At 53.5% G+C, this 15,500-nt stretch overlaps 2 protein-coding genes across 2 annotated transcripts; both read left to right on the forward strand.

The window, feature by feature from the left end:
• Positions 1-5,789: 5,789 nt before the first annotated feature.
• Positions 5,790-6,442, forward strand: S100A3 (S100 calcium binding protein A3; the record flags this gene model as incomplete). The annotated part of the gene is made up of 2 exons (XM_080690719.1): positions 5,790-5,930; positions 6,278-6,442. The coding sequence occupies 2 exons, from the start codon at positions 5,790-5,792 to the stop codon at positions 6,440-6,442; spliced, it is 306 nt and encodes a 101-aa protein (XP_080546845.1).
• Positions 6,443-7,930: 1,488 nt separating this feature from the next.
• LOC308260688 (protein S100-A4) lies at positions 7,931-10,712 on the forward strand. The gene is made up of 3 exons (XM_080692154.1): positions 7,931-7,956; positions 8,693-8,847; positions 10,537-10,712. Exons 2-3 carry the CDS (start codon positions 8,707-8,709, stop codon positions 10,699-10,701), a joined length of 306 nt encoding a protein of 101 aa, XP_080548280.1. The 5' UTR covers positions 7,931-7,956; positions 8,693-8,706; the 3' UTR covers positions 10,702-10,712.
• The last annotated feature ends 4,788 nt before the right edge of the window (positions 10,713-15,500 follow it).

Raw genomic sequence — 15,500 nt, forward strand, 5'->3', positions numbered from 1 at the left:
ACTCAGTCCGCTTTCTCTCTGGAGCCTGGTGGTTTTTTTGTTTTTCTGGTGATGGTGTTTTCTGGCTATGAAAGGCGCTCTTTTTGTGGTAATGGAGATTGATTGTTAGCGGGACTCTTAAGCCCCGCTTTTCTCGGTCGCCATCTTCCCGGAAGTCTCTTATATATATATATTTTTTTATATGGAAACAGGGTCTCTTAAGCCATCAAGGCTGGCTTCGAACCTGCGCGATGACTCCTGTCTCCACTTCCCAAGAGCGGGGATTACAAGCATGCGCCACCATGCCCGGCTTATTCTTTATTTTTAAATAGGGTCTCACTAAGCTGCGGAGGGCCTCATTAAGTAGCTGAGGCTGGCCGCGAACCTGTGATTCTCCTGTCTTAGCCTCCCAAGTACTGGGACTACCAGCATGGGCCACCACGCCCGGCTGCAAGATCCTGTTTCTAAATAAGAAATAAAATTGGGCTGGGGTATAGCTTGAAGATAGAATGCCTCTGGGTTTAATCTCCAGTAACACACACACGTACACCACTCGCTCAAAGGGCTTGAGGGTGTAGTTTGGAGTAGTGTGTCCCTTGGTTTAATCCCCAGTACAAAAATAAATAAATAATCTTTTTTCAAAGCACAGATGTCAGTGTGGAATGAGCAGATGAAGGCGGTGAACAGGCCCCATGCCCCCAGGGTGTTGGTCAAGAGCCAAACCTGGGCTTTGGCTTTGGTGGTTGGGGAAGGTCGAGGTTATGCAAGTAGGAGCCTCCCCCCCCCCCCATAATGCTAGAACCCGAGATTTCCCCTGCCCCTCCCAGGACGGCAAGGAAAGTTGCCTTTTCCCTGAGGAAAATGTCTTTCATGAACCCGGGATTGGTGGTGCACGCTTGTAATTTAGTACTTGGGAGGCTGAGACAGGAGGATCGCGGTTCGTGGCCAGCCTGAGCAACTGCTTAGTGAGGCCCTTCGCAACTTAGTGAGACTCTGTTTCAAAATAAAGAATAAAAAATAGGGCTGGAGGTAGAATGCCCCTGACTTCAATCCCTAGTTCCACAAAATAAAGCAAAACAAAACCTCTCATGGAATTCCTGCCAGCAGCCAGCTGCATCTGAGACTGTGTAGCATGTCTCCCTTGGGATGGAGAGATAAGAAAACACACGCCCACTGCCGGCTACGGTGGCCCACACCTGCTATCCCAGTACTTGGGAGGCTGAGACAGGAGGGTCACAGGTTCGAGGCCAACCTCAGCAAATAGTGAGACTCATCAACCTAGCAAGGCCCTGTTTCCAAATAAAAATAAATTAGAGCTGGGGGTGTAGCTTGGAGGTAGAATGCCCCTGGGTTCCATTCACAATGACACACACACACACACACACACACACACACACACACACACACACCACAAGCCCAGATTTCCTGAATACCCGTAGAGAGGACACACCTTCCTCCTAACCCTCCAAGACACCCACAGTTGTCGTCTCCAGGGGAGGACGCAGTTCAACCAGGCACAGAGGCATCTCATGGGCCTGTCTTCCCAGGTGCAAACTGAGCTTTACCTGATGCCTCTCCCCCCAGTTTGGGAACTCCGGGGTGCAGCCTCGGTGAGGCTAAAGTGTCTCCCCACTTTGTGTCTAGGGGGAGAAATGGGTTGGGGGGGGTGAGCGGATGGGCCCAGCCTGTCTCTTCAAGCAGGAAGTCCTGGGCAGTTGGCTGAGGCTGTCCTGGGTTCCCAGCTCTGGGGAGGGCAGGGGGTTGCTGCAGCCTCTGAGGCCTTTGATGTGTGCGTGCATAGGTGGGCGGAGAGGCCTGTAATGTGTCTGGTGGGGAAGCAGGCAGGTGAGCCCCGGGGCAGCTTCAGCGCTGACCTACTTGAAACCCCATAATTATGCCCTTCATTCCTGGGGGGACTACAAATAGGGAGCCCTGTCTCCAGGCTCTCACAGCTGGAACGCCAGTACCAGAGGTGAGCGCTGCTTGCTAGAGTCTCTTCCTTGGGGTGGGTTTGAGGGCAGCTCAGGGGACCCCCCCCCAACAGCCTGTCAAACCCCAGGTCCTGGAGGCAGAGAAATGGCCACAGCAGGGTGGGGGAAGACAAGTCTAGTTTGGTGACTCAGGGGTTCTTTTGTATAGTGAGAAGTTTGGGCTGGGCGGTGCACAGGGCTGAGGTCCGGTCCTGCGTTGGGGGGCTATGGACCAAAAGTTCTTTTTTTTTTTTTTTTTTTCTTTTGTGGTGCTGGGGATGGAACTTAGGGGCATTCTAGCTCCAAGCTCCACCCCAGCCCTATTTCTTATTCTTTCTTTCTTTCTTTCTTTCTTTCTTTCTTTCTTTCTTTCTTTCTTTCTTTTTTTGTGGTACTGGGGGTGGAACCCAGGGGGCCCTCTACCTCTAGGCTATACTCCCAGCCCTATTTTTTATTATTTATGTTGAAACAGAGTCTCACTAAGTTATTGAGAGCTTCAATAAGTAGCTGAGGCTGGCTTTGAACCTGTGCGATCCTCCTGTCTCAGCCTCCCAAGCGCGGGGATTACAAGCGTGCGTGCGCCACCACAGACTGGCTCTTATTCTTTATTTTGAAACAGTGTCTTACTAAGTTGTGGAGGGCCTCACTTAGTAGCTGAGGCTGTCTGCGAAGTGATCCTAGGAAGTGTCTCAGCCTCCCAAGTTCTTTTTTTTTTTTTTTTTTTTCAGTACTGAGGATGGAACCCAGGGGAATTCTACCTCTGAGCTTCAACCCCAGCCCTCTTTTGTATTCTTTTTGTATTCTTATTTGAAAACAGGGTCTCACTAAGTTGCGGAGGGGCTCACTAAATAGCTGAGGCTGGCCTCGAACTGTGGTCCTCCTGTCTCAACCTTCCAAATGCTGGCATCACAAATGTGCGCCACCACGCCCGGCTCAAAAAAAAAATTTTTTTTTTTTGCGGGTCTGGGATGGAACCCAGGGGCATTTGACCTCCGAACTACACCCCCTGCCCTATTTTTTATTCTTTATTTTGAAACCGGGTCTCACTGAGTTGCAGAGGGCCTCACTAAGTAGCTGAGGCTGTCCATGAACCGCAATCCTCCAGGTCTCAGCCTCCCGAATGCTGGGATTACAAGCGTGCGCCACCACGCCTGGCTCATTAGAAGTTCTTGACTAGTTTCCTGCTGCTTCTCTGTCTCCTTGCTACACTCTGGGATGGGCTGGAACAGGCCAGGGATGCAGGGAAGAGAGGATTCCCGGCTGTCTCAAGCCCTAAGCTAGGGAAACAGCTACAGGGTGGCGCCTGGCAGGCTGGCAGGAGTCCAGAGCGGGGGCTGTGCTCCTCTGGGACTCCTCACTCCCTGGAACTCGCCCTTTTCTCTCCCGGGATGTCGCCTCTGCACCTCACTCCAACCCTGCTCCATGTGTGTTCTGTGTTCCAGGCTCCCGTCGCCTCGGGGGAGCAGGAGTGAGTCACTGGGCTCATGAGGCCTTTGTGGCTGCCTAGGGTTTCCCCAGGCTGCAGGCAGGCATCTTCCTGGAAGGGCGGTGGGAGGGACAGTGGGTTAAGGGGAATTAAGAGCTCTCCTTTTGCCAGAACAGGGTACCCCCCACAAAGCCTTCTATATCCAGATCCTCAGGGGCCAGGACAGCGCTGAGCTGCCCATCTCTCCAGAGACCGCCTGGTGCCCGTTCCCCAGTAGGCGGGCGAGGTGGGGTTAACCCCACTTGGCAGATCCAGAGGGACATTAGCCCCTGCCCCAGGGTTGTACAGCTTGCGTGACTCCAGTTTTGGTGGGAGCTTCCTGGAATTCAGAGGGGAAGGCAGGGGTGGACCCAATGGCAGCAAGGTCCTCCTGTGCAAATTGCTACAAGCAGGGTCTCTGGGGTCCGGAAGGGGAGGGAGCCTTTAGGATTCATCTTGTGGGATGGCATCAAGTGGGGGGCTGAGTCATTCCTGGGGGACTGGGCGTGAGAAAAGACAGGTGAGAATCAGGGCATCCTCAGGGTTCCCCATATGGGATGGACTACTGTGTGTGTGTGTGTGTGTGTGTGTGTGTGTGTGTGTGTATGTGTTACTAGGGATGAAACCTAGGAGCCTTCTACCTCCGAGCTACACCCCAGCCTATTATTTATGTATTTATGTATTTATTTTTGTGGTACTGGGGATTGAACCCAGGTGCATTCTACCTCTGAGCTACACCCCCAGTCGTATTAATTTTTTTTTCTTCTTTTTTGCAGTACTGGGGATAGAACCCAGGGGCATTCCTCCTCTGAGCTATGCCCCCAGCTATATTTTTTATTTTTGTACTTTTTTTCTTTTTTGCAGCACTGGGGATGGAACCCAGGGGCATTCTTCCCCTGAGCTACATGCCCAGCCCTATTTTTTTTTAATAATATTTATTTATTTATTTATTTTGCGGCATTAGGGATGAAACCCAGGGGCATTCTACTTCTGAGCTACACTCCCAACCCAATTTTTTAGTCTTTTTGTTGCAACAGAGTCTCACTGAGTTGCAAAGGGCCTCACTAAGTAGCTGAGGCTGGCCGGGAACCACAATCCTCCTGTCTCAGCCTCCCGAATGCTGGGATTACAAGTGTGCGCCACCACGCCCAGCTTTTTATTCTTTATTTTGAAACAGGGGGGTCTTGCCAAATTATAGAAGGCCTCACTGAGTAACTGAGGCTGCATTCCTGTAACAGGACCTGTGATCCTGTCTCAGCCTCTCAAGTACTGGGATTACAAGCATGCACCACCATGCCTGGCTTCTGATTCTATTTTTGAAACAGAGTCTCACTAAGTTGCTGAGGCTGGCCTCAAACCTGTGATCCTTGGGTCTCAGCCTCCCAAGTATGGAGATTACAAGCGTACGCCACCACTCCCAGCCAGACTATTATTTTCCTGAGGAGTTTGTGCTCATGTTGAGAAAACTAAACTTCTGTTTCGAAAATCACAAGAGGGACAGTGGGAGAATCCATAAGGAGGGTTGGGGTGGCTGGGAGGGCTGCTCAGAGGAGAGGGGCTTCTGTGACCTGAAGCCTGGAAATTAAGATAGGAAATAGCGCTAGGTATGATGGTGCATACCTGTAATCCCAGGATTTGAGAGTCTGACATAGGAGGATTACAGGTTCGAGGACAGCCTCAATAACTCAGTGATACCCTTAGCAACTTAGTGAGACCTTGTTTTAAAAGAAAAAATAAGTCAGGCATGGTGGCACACACCTGTAATCCCAGTACTTGGGAAGCTGAGACAGGAGGATCACAGGTTCGAGGACAGCCTCAGCAAGTAGTGAGACTCTCATCAACCTAGCGACACCCTGTTTCCAAATAAGAAATAAATTTGGGCTGAGGGTGTAGCTTGAAGGTAGAATGCTTCTGAGTCCAATCCCCAATGCCATTAAAAATAAAGAGATAGCCGGGTGTGGCAGCGCACGCTTGTAATCCTATCATTTGGAAGGCTGAGACAGGAGGATTGCAGTTCGCGGCCAGCCTCAGCTACTTAATGAGGCCCTCTGCAACTCAGTGAGATCTGGTTTTCAAATATAGAATAAAAAATAGGGCTGGGAGTGTAGCTTGGAGGTAGAATGCCCCGAGGTTCCATCCCCAGTACTACAATAAATAAATAAGTAATAAAAAAAAAAGTCTGGGGATGTAGCTTAGAGGTAGGGTATCCCTGGGCTCAGTCTTCAGAAAGAAAGAAAGAAGGAAGGAAGGAAGAAAGGAAAAGGGCCCAGCCCCTGGGAAGCACAGAGGGCAGAGGTGAGGGGGTGGCTGGCAGAGGTGAGCAGGCGGCTGTCCGGGACCCCTGCATCAAGTCTCACCCTTGTTCCACAGCGAGGATGACCCGGCCGCTGGAGCAGGCAGTAGCTGCCATCATATGCACCTTCCAGGAGTATGCAGGTCGCTGTGGGGACAAGTACAAGCTTTGCCAGTCAGAGCTCAAGGAACTGCTGCAGAAGGAGCTGCCTACGTGGACTCCGGTGAGCGCAAGCAGAAGCACAGGGCACAGGCTTGGCCGTGGCCGGGAGATGCGAGGGAGGGAACAGACACAGCTGGAGCCTCAGTTTCCCTGTCTGTAAAATGGGGCGCCCATCACTCCCGCTGGCTTGCAGAAGCTTGGGAGGATCTGGAGAGAGCTCAGGGATGCCTGGCGCATAGATAAAGGAGGTGTCACTAAGGAGCCTAGAATGGGGGCGTCAGGATGGCTAGGCTGAGTCTGGGCCCCCAGGACGGGGTGGGTTGGGATGGGGGAGCCCACTCTGGATGGGAGGGAGGGAAGCGGGCCCTCATCCCGGGCCTCTGGGCCTCCTCTCCCGCCCTGGAGCAGACCGAGTTCCGAGAGTGCGACTACAATAAGTTCATGAGCTTCTTGGACACCAACAAGGACTGCGAGGTGGACTTTGCGGAGTACGTGCGCTCGCTCGCCTGCCTCTGTCTCTACTGCCACGAGTACTTCAAGGACTGTCCCCCGGAGCCCTCCTGCACCCAGTAGCTTCCAGGCCGGGGGCACGCTGGCCTGTCTCCTGCACCCCTTCCACCTGGAATCGCCGGGCTCGCCCCGGAGGCTCACAGACCTTCCCGGGACGCCCAGCAGCTCCTGCGGCCTCCCGGGGGCGTGGAAGGGAGACACAGCAGCTTCTGTCCTGGGGCCCCCTGACCCCTGTACTAATGGGGCCATGTCGGGAAAAGGCCATTTAACTCCTAATAAACATCTGGCGTCAGCTTGGCTTGGTTTGGATCTTCAGAGAAGGCGTGCTGGGCCTCGGGACAGGGTCCTGCTGAGGTCTTAGCTCCTTTCTGGTCTTTTCCACCAGAGGAAGGAGGCTGAGGGAGGAGCCCGAGCTCTACCCGGCACCCCGAGGGCAGTTTCGGATCCTGCTGCGGTGCGCGGTTCTCTGTGGTCTGTGGTCGGGCAGGAGGGGTGGGGTCAATGGGAGGGCTCCACCCAGGGGCGGCCGGACGGTCTCCCACTCACCCTGTTTCCCCCTTTCTCTCTCTAGTCTTTGGGGGAGAAGCTCCCACCCTGGGCTAACAAGATGGGCCGGAGGGCTCCCCAAGGATGGCACTCCCGCCTCTTGACCGGATGTTCCGACGAGGAGGGTGGGGCTGGGGTGGGGCTGCGGGAAGCTGTCGAGCGGCGCTAATAGGATTAGGGCGGCGGTCTATTTGCTCCCAGCCAGGGCGGGGTGCTTGCTGTTGGAGCGGGAAGTGGGGGTCTTGAGAAAGGGGAGTCAGAGCGTCCCTGCAGGCCTTCACCCACTTCTGATCCTGGCACAGTTCCTGAGCAGTTAACCCTGTTCCTGACTCCCCCAATTTGTTCTGTTCCGCCTGCAACTTTCCCATTCCAGTTTAGAGTCTTTATTCCTGACACCCAGGCCAACCCTACATGCCCTGTCCTTACGCATTTCGGAGCCTTCAGTCCTTCCCCTGAGCCCCACGCCTCATTCCCACTAACTCCATTACTTCGCCCCCCGGGACTTTTTCCATTGACACTTTTGGGGTGTCTCAGAGCCCTTGCTGAGCCCCCACCATCCCTGCCCTGGATCTAACTCTGGGTAGCTAGCGGAGAGCCATCTGGGAGGGGAGCAGAGCTGCCTGCGCCACCTGCAGCCTTGGCCTGGGGTCCCCCCATTTCCTGGGCAATCACATTACCAGGGCCGTCTCCCACTCCTGCATCTCCTTTCCCTTCTGCCTAGGGGGGCACCTCCCTCCCTGTTCCCCAGCCTGAGGCACAGACTGCCGGTTCCGCCAGCTCTCTAAAACTCAACCCGGGCTGTGGACATTGGGTGGTGCCCACTGAGGCTCGCCTATCGCCCAGCTGTGCCTCCAGGAATGGATACTTGGTTCCTGGGTTGGGCTGGTGTGTGAGGGGGTGTCAGCCCACAGCAGGAGGGCAGTATCCACTCCCCCGTCCCTGCATGGGCAGGGCCTGGCTGGGTATAAATAGGTCGGACCGCTGGGCTCTCCCCAAACCTCTCTCCTCAGCACTTCCTCTCTTTTGGTCTGGTGAGTTGTTCTGACTGCAGTGGGGGCATCGGAGTGTGGGACGGGAGAAGGGGAGGCTGGTGGGGGCCAAATGGATGCAGATATGAGATCCTGATACAGAGGCTGGGTCGTGCGTGTGTGCATGTAAGAGAGAGAAAAAACAACTTTCTTGGGCTGCCTTGGCTTGCACGCATAGCTGCGCAGCATGTCGGTGTGTGTGACCCGCAGCTAGGCCCCCTGGTTTGCGCTTTCTGGTTGCACGAGCCTGCAAGTGCGCGTTCAGATGCAGGAAGAAAAAAACAAAGTCACCTGTGGGCTTCAGACGACGGGATGGCCAGCGCCCTAAGCCTCTGCCGGCACCCAGCCGCCCAGCCCAGAGAGGCTCCCTTGCACCCCACCTGGGCCACCCCGCCCCGCCCCTCCCCGGGCCAGTTGCTGGGCACTAGGCAGCTGTTTTTTTCCGCTGCCGGGCCCTGGGCAGGCCTCCAGCAGCCGCACCCAGTGCTGGGAGGGAGAAGAATGGGCCGGGGCGGGGCGCTGTGGCTGAGTGAGGGCTGGAAAAATGTTGTGGCTGAGGCCAGACCTGGGGAGGCCCGATCTCCAGGACCTGCATAGCCCACCCCGCAAATGTCCACTGCCCGAGGCTCGCATCGTGCACCCCCACCCCATCCAGGAGCTGAGCCTACTTCTCTGGGCTTCCCGGGGGGCTGGAGTGGGCGGGGCGGGGTGGATGCTACCTGAGTGCCTCCTGCCCCAGGTCCCACTGCTGCGATGGCAAGTCCCCTGGAGAAAGCCTTGGACGCGATGGTGTCCACCTTCCACAAGTACTCGGGCAAGGAGGGAGACAAGTTCAAACTCAACAAGTCAGAGCTAAAGGATCTGCTGACCCGGGAGCTGCCCAGCTTCCTGGGGGTGAGTGCGGCGGCCCGGGTGTGCTTCCATGTGGGGCATCCCCCAGGAGGAAGGGCCATACTCCAGATGTTCCGCAGAACTGTTACTACAGCTGGCATCTGTCACTAGGATGCAGAAACGGGGAGGGGAGTGGGCAGAGAGCTTGCTCTGGCTACGTGGGGCAAAAGAATAGTGAACACCCGTCTCTCACCGGTCTACAGCAGAGACCACACCAGCAGTGGGCAATGTTGGCATTATTTTTTATTTTTTTTGGTACTGGGAATTGAACCCAGAGGCATTCTACCTCCAAGCTACACTCCCAGCTTGATTTTATTTCTTATTTGAAAACAAGGTCTCACTAGGTTGCACAGAGCCTTGCTAAATTGCCAAGGCTGGCTTTGAACCTGCGATCCCCCCATCTCAGCCTCCCAAGTATTGGGATTACAAGTGTGTGCTGCCAAGCTCGGCTCAATGTTTGGGTTTCTATATGTGAACACAATTAGGGAGACACAGACCTTACAGACTGTCCCTCCAAACAGAACATTTAATTTGTTTTCTTTTTGTGGCACTGAAGATTGAACATGGGTATTTTACGTCTGAGCTACACACCTAGCCCTTTTTATTAGCTTATTTGGAAACAGGGTCTCACTGAGTTGCTGAGGGCCTAGCTAAATTGCTGAGGCTGGTCTCTAACCTGCAATCCTCCTGTCTCAGCCTCCCAAGTACTGGGATTACAGGTGTGTGCCACCACGCCCATCTCAAATGTCTTTCAGAGCCAGGTGTGGTGGCGCAGGCTTGTAATCCCCGCGCTTGGGAGGCAGAGACAGGAGGATCACGCAGGTTGGAAGCTAGCCGTGCTAGCCTGAGGGACCCTGTTTCCAAATAAAAAAGTATAAAATAGGTCTGGGAATGTAGCCAGGAGGTAGAAGGGTGTGCGCGTGCGCACACACACACACGCACACACACACACACACACACACGCACGTCTTTTAGAGCAGGGTGTGGTGGCACACGCTTACAATCCCAGCATTTGGGAGGCTGAAGGGCTTACACACACACACACACACACACACACACACACACACACACACACGTCTTTTAGAGCAGGGTGTGGTGGCACACGCTTACAATCCCAGCATTTGGGAGGCTGAAGGGCTTACACACACACACACACACACACACACACACACACACACACACACACACGTCTTTTAGAGCAGGGTGTGGTGGCACACGCTTACAATCCCAGCATTTGGGAGGCTGAGACCTGAGGATGGCGGTTTGCAGCCAGCCTCAGCTACTTAGTGAGGCCCTTTGCAACTTAGTGAGACCCTGTTTCAAAATAAAGAATAAAAAACAGGGCTGGGAGTGTAGCTTGAAGGTAGAATGCCCCTGGGTTCCATCCCCAGTACGGCAAAAAAAAAAAAAAAAAGAAAAAGTCTTTCATTTGTTAATACATTGCTTTTATGACCATTATCTAGTCGGGTCATTAGCAACCCGGGGTAAAGATGGGGGTTTCGTCAATTCCCAGCTGCACCACATATTCAGAATTCCTGGTCCAAGAAGCGCCCTCCTCCCGCTTAGCTTGGCATTCCAAAGCCAAGCCTCCCTATGGAAAGGCTGGAGCCTCCCTGAGCTCCGGGCTGCAGGTCGAAACCTGCCTGGTCTTGGCCACAAGGTTCCCTCCCTTGGCCCCTTCTCTCCCCGCAGAAAAGGACGGATGAGGCCGCGTTCCAGAAGCTGATGACCAACTTGGATAACAACAGGGACAACGAGGTGGACTTCCAGGAGTACTGCGTCTTCCTGTCCTGCATCGCCATGATGTGCAACGAATTCTTCGAAGGTTTCCCGGATAAGCAGCCCCGGATGAAGTGATGCTCCTCAGCCCTAGCCCGGGCTGGGGGCGGGGGGGGGGTGGGTGGGTGGGGGGGATCTGCCGGGGTCTCCCCTGTGTGCAGGGAGTGCAGTGCCTCACCCTGGCCTTTCTTGGAATGTGCAGCATGCTCAGCAAATTCAATAAAATAATTTTGGATGCAGCAGGGCTGATGGTCTGGGAGGCTCTGGAGGGGTGGGCTGGGGCCTGGGGATATGTCAGGGGTGGCAGTGGGGAGTGCTGGGCGAGGAGCCACAGCCTGGCAAAGAGGATAATAGTGAGGATTGTGGAGGGGTGTGTGTGTGTGTGTGTGAGAGAGAGAGAGAGAGAGAGAGAGAGCGCGTGCCAGGCGTGGTGGTGCACACTTGTAATCCCAGTATTTGGGAGGCTGAGACAGGAGGATCCGGGCTCAAGACCAGCCTCAGCTACTATTTAGTGAGGCCCTTTGCAACTCAATGAGACCCTGTTTCAAAATAAAGAATAAAAAATAGGACTGGGGGTGTGTCTTGGAAGTAGAATGCCCCTGGGTTCCATCCCCCCCCAGTACAGAGAGAGAGAGAGAGAGAGAGAGAGAGAGAGAGAGAGAGAGAGAATGGACTCTGGGCGGTCCTGAAGCCAGGGAAAGGGACCACGGGAGGTTTGGAAGGCCCAAGATTGGGATGGGAGCCAGCCTCCTCCACCAACCTCTCTCCAACCTCACACTGAGTCTGGAGTGGGACTGAAGGTCACATCTGCTCCTGGTTGGGGTCTGGAGAGAAAACAATAGGGTTGAATCACGGGGAGGGAGTGCGGAGGCCAGACGAGGAGGAGGGCTGGCACTCGGTCCTGGCATTTACAGGCCAGGCGGTGCCCGGCTACCCTTTCCAGATCATTGGCTTCAAACTACAGGGCTGGATTAATCCTTTTCTGTCTGTAGTCACATCAGGAGTGCAACAGGGAAGGAGAATAGGGTCATGAGCTAACCTGTTGTGTCTGCCCTGAAGACCTAAGACCTGGGATGAGACCCATTGTTATCAGCGGTGGGCAAGGGGCCTCAGAAGGGGTACACGGGGGACAGTGGCTGGGTGAGAGGGAGGGAGAGATGGGAGGTGCCTACACACACACGTGGTACTGGGGATTGAACCTAGGGCATTCTACCTCTAAGCTACACCCCCAGACCTTTTTATTTTATTGTATTATTTTTGTGGTACTGGGGATGGAACCAAGGGGCTTTCTACCTCCGGGCTATACTCCCAGACTTATATATAAATATTTATAATTTTTTTTTTTTTGCGGCACTGGGGATGGAACCCAGGGGCATTCTATCTGCAAGCAACACACCCAGTCCTATTTTTTTTATTCTTTATTTTGAAACAGGGTCTCACTAAGTAGCCGAGGCCGTCCAAGAACTGAGATCCTCTGGTCTCAGCCTCCTGAATGCTGGGATTACAAGTGTGTGCCCCCAAGCCCGGCTCTATATTATATTTTATTTGGAAACAGGGTCTCACTAAATTGGTGAGAGCCTCACTGTGTAGCTGAGGCTGGCTTCGAATCTGCGTGATCCTCCTGTCTCAGCCTCCCAAGTACTGGGATTACAAGCATGTGCCACCATGCCCGGTTTATTTTTTATTTTTTATTTTTAAATGTTTTTGCAGTACTGGGAATGGAACCCAGGAGCATTCTACCTCTGAGTTACACCCCCAGCCCTATTTTTTATTCTTCATTTTGAGACAGGATCTCACTGAGTTGCAGAGGGCCTCACTAAGTAGCTGAGGCTGGCAGTGAACCGCGATCCTCCTGTCTCAGCCTCCCGAATGCTGGGATTACAAGTGTGTGCCACCACACCTGGCTTATTTTTGTTTTGAAACAGGGTTTTGTTAGATTGTTGAGAGTCTTGCTTGTTTCTGAAGCTGTCCTTGAACCTGCCATCCTTCTATCCCAGCTTCTCAAGAACTGGGATTACTGGTGTGTGCCACCATGCCCAGCTATAACCATAGTTTTAGAGGCAAAATTCCAGACATGATCTGGTAAGTAAAATTGAGGACCCCTCTCCCTAATATGAAGCATGGTACTGATTTCCATGAGGTATAAAGGCCAATTACTCTAGTATATAGTGAGTGGGACTCAAGTTATATGTCTATGATGTGGAGCCATAGGTAGGGGTGGGGTTTCCTGAATGTGTTGGCACTCTCCTGTAATCCCAGTACTTGGGAGGCTGAGACAGGAGGATCGCAGGTTCAAGGACAGCAGGCTCAGTAAGTAGTGAGACTCTCATCAACCTGACTAAACACTGTTTCCAAATAAAAATAAAATCCAGCTGGATTTTATTAGCTCAAAGGTAGAAAGCCCCTGGGTTCAATCCCCAGTACCATAAATAAATAAATAAATAAAGCACGCTTGTACTCCCAGAATTTGGGAGGCTGAGACAGGAGGATTGTGGTCTATGGACAGCCTCAGCTACTTAGTGAGGTTCTCTGCAACTCAGTGAGACCCTGTTTCAAAATAAAGAATAGCCGGGCGTGGTGGTGCATGCTTGTAATCCCGGCATTTGGGAGGCTGAGACGGGAGGATCGCGGTTTGAGGACAGCCTCAGGTACTTAGTGAGGCATACTGCAACTCAGTGAGACCCTGTTTCAAAATAAAGACTAAAAAATAAGGCTGGGGATGTATAGCTTAGAGGTAGAATGCCCCTGGGTTCCATCCCTAGTACCACACCAAAAAAGAAATAAGAAAAACAAGATTGGGGGTGTAGCTTGGAGGTAGAAAGCCCCTGGGTTCAATCCCCAGCACCAAAAAGGGGGTTGGACATAGGCGTCCAGACCCACGGCCAGAGTGTCTGATCCTCTTGACCTTTCAAGCTTCCCTTCCCGCCCCAGTGTGTTTTCTCTCCAGCTGCAGAAGCGTGAGGTGGGTGACTCAGAGTTTGATGCAGAGACCGGCCCAGGGAAAGTCTCTGCTCATCTTCCATGGGAGTGCCCTCCCCTGAGCTTCCACTGCCTGCATCACTTAGGACTTTGGAAACTCCTGTTGCTTAGCAACCAGTCCCTGCTGCCTCTCTAGCCTTGCACCTGGGGGTGGGGGTGATGCAGGGACAGTGAGGAGGACCCAGGCAGGCTGGGGGCAGGGCTGTGCAGAGACAGGAAGCAAGCCCCTAACCCAGTTCTGTCATACTCAGATGGCTTGGTGGGAAACATCCTCTGAGTGCCCCTGGGACATAGCAACTCTCCCTGAGCCTTACCCCATCTGTGACTGCCCCCTGAACCTGGACGCCGCCCCCAGCCAAAATATCTACCCCAGGCCTAACCCTTCCCTGACTCCCCTCCTCAATCCCTGATGCACGGTCCCCCTTGCCAAGAGTCTCACAGTTCTGACATGAAGGTCAGTGAAGTTTAGGAGAAATAATTTATTTTCCTTTCCAGAGCAGCCCAACTATCCCTCTTCTCCTTATTTCCTAATCAGAAGGTGCGATCTGGATTTTGGGGTTAAAAAAATGAAATTTCAGCCAGGCATAGTGGCACATGCTTGTAATCCCTGTGCTTGGGAGGCTGAGACAGGAGGATCGCACAGGTTCGAAGCCAGTCTCAGCTACTTAGTTAGGCTCTCAGCAACTTAGTGAGACCCGGTTTCCAAATAAAATATTAAAAAAATAGGTCTGGCAGTATAGCCTGGAGGTAGAAAAGCCCCTGGGTTCCACCCCCAGTACCATAAAAAAAAGTTTCTGAGCCAGGTGTGTAGGTTTATAATCCCAGCATTCGAAAGGCTGAAACAGGAGGATCGCAGTTCATAGCCAGCCTCAGCTACTTAGCGAGGCCCTTTGCACCTCAGTGGGACCCTGTTTCAAAATAAAGAATAAAAAATAGGGCTGGGGGTGTAGCTCAGAGGTGGAATGCCTCTGGGTCCATCCCCAGTACCACAAAGAAGAAGAAGAAGAAGAAGAAGAAGAAGAAGAAGAAGAAGAAGAAGAAGAAGAGGAGGAGGAGGAGGAGGAGGAGGAGGAGGAGGAGGAGGAGGAGGGGAAGAGGAGGGGAGGAGGAGGAGGGGAAGAGGAGGGGAGGAGGAGGAGGGGAAGAGGAGGAGGGGAGGAGGAGGAGGGGAGGAGGAGGAGGAGGAGGAAGAGGAAGAAGAAGTTGTTTCTGGCGCTGAAGATGTGCGTGCCAGGGTGAACTCCCTGTACCCCCACCTGTCTGTAAACAAGGAAGGAGAGGAAGTTTCTCCTGGGCCTTGTCCCTGGAGGTTCCGCTGAGCGTCCCCACGTCCCTGGCCCCTGCCCATTGGCCCAGTCTCTCTCTGGTCTCCTGAGCACCAGGAGTGAGGGAATAAAGGCAAGGGAGAGGTGGGGAGGGAGGCTGTTGCTGCTGCGTGGTTCTCTGGGCTCGCTTCCTCTTGGTGAGTTCTCCTCATCTTCCCGTTCCTCTCTGCTGGGCCTGGCTGGGTGATAAGGCCAGAGGCTACAATCCCCACCCCCCCCACCCCACCGCAGGTGAAAGCCAGGTCCTGCCCTGGGCGTGTGCTCATCATCTGGATCTTAACAGCAATGGTGTGCTGAGGGGTGACCCTGCTGAGGCCCAGAGGCCTCCGCTGCAAACTGTGGCCCTTGCTGGGGCTCCCTGAGGTGGGAGAGGCTGAGGATTCAGTTTAAGAATTGCAGGGTGAGCCAAGTGTGGAGGCGCAAGCTCGTAATCCCAGTACCTGGGAAGCTGAGACAGGAAGGATCCCAGGTTTGTGGCCAGCATCAGCTACTTACTGAGGCCCTTTTGCAATTCAGTGAGACCCTGTTTCAAAATAAAAAATACAAAAACAGGGCTGGGGTATAGCTCAGAGG

This window comes from Muscardinus avellanarius (genome assembly GCF_963383645.1).
Source record: "Muscardinus avellanarius genome assembly, chromosome: 3".
In the NCBI taxonomy this organism is placed as follows: Eukaryota; Metazoa; Chordata; class Mammalia; order Rodentia; family Gliridae; genus Muscardinus; species Muscardinus avellanarius.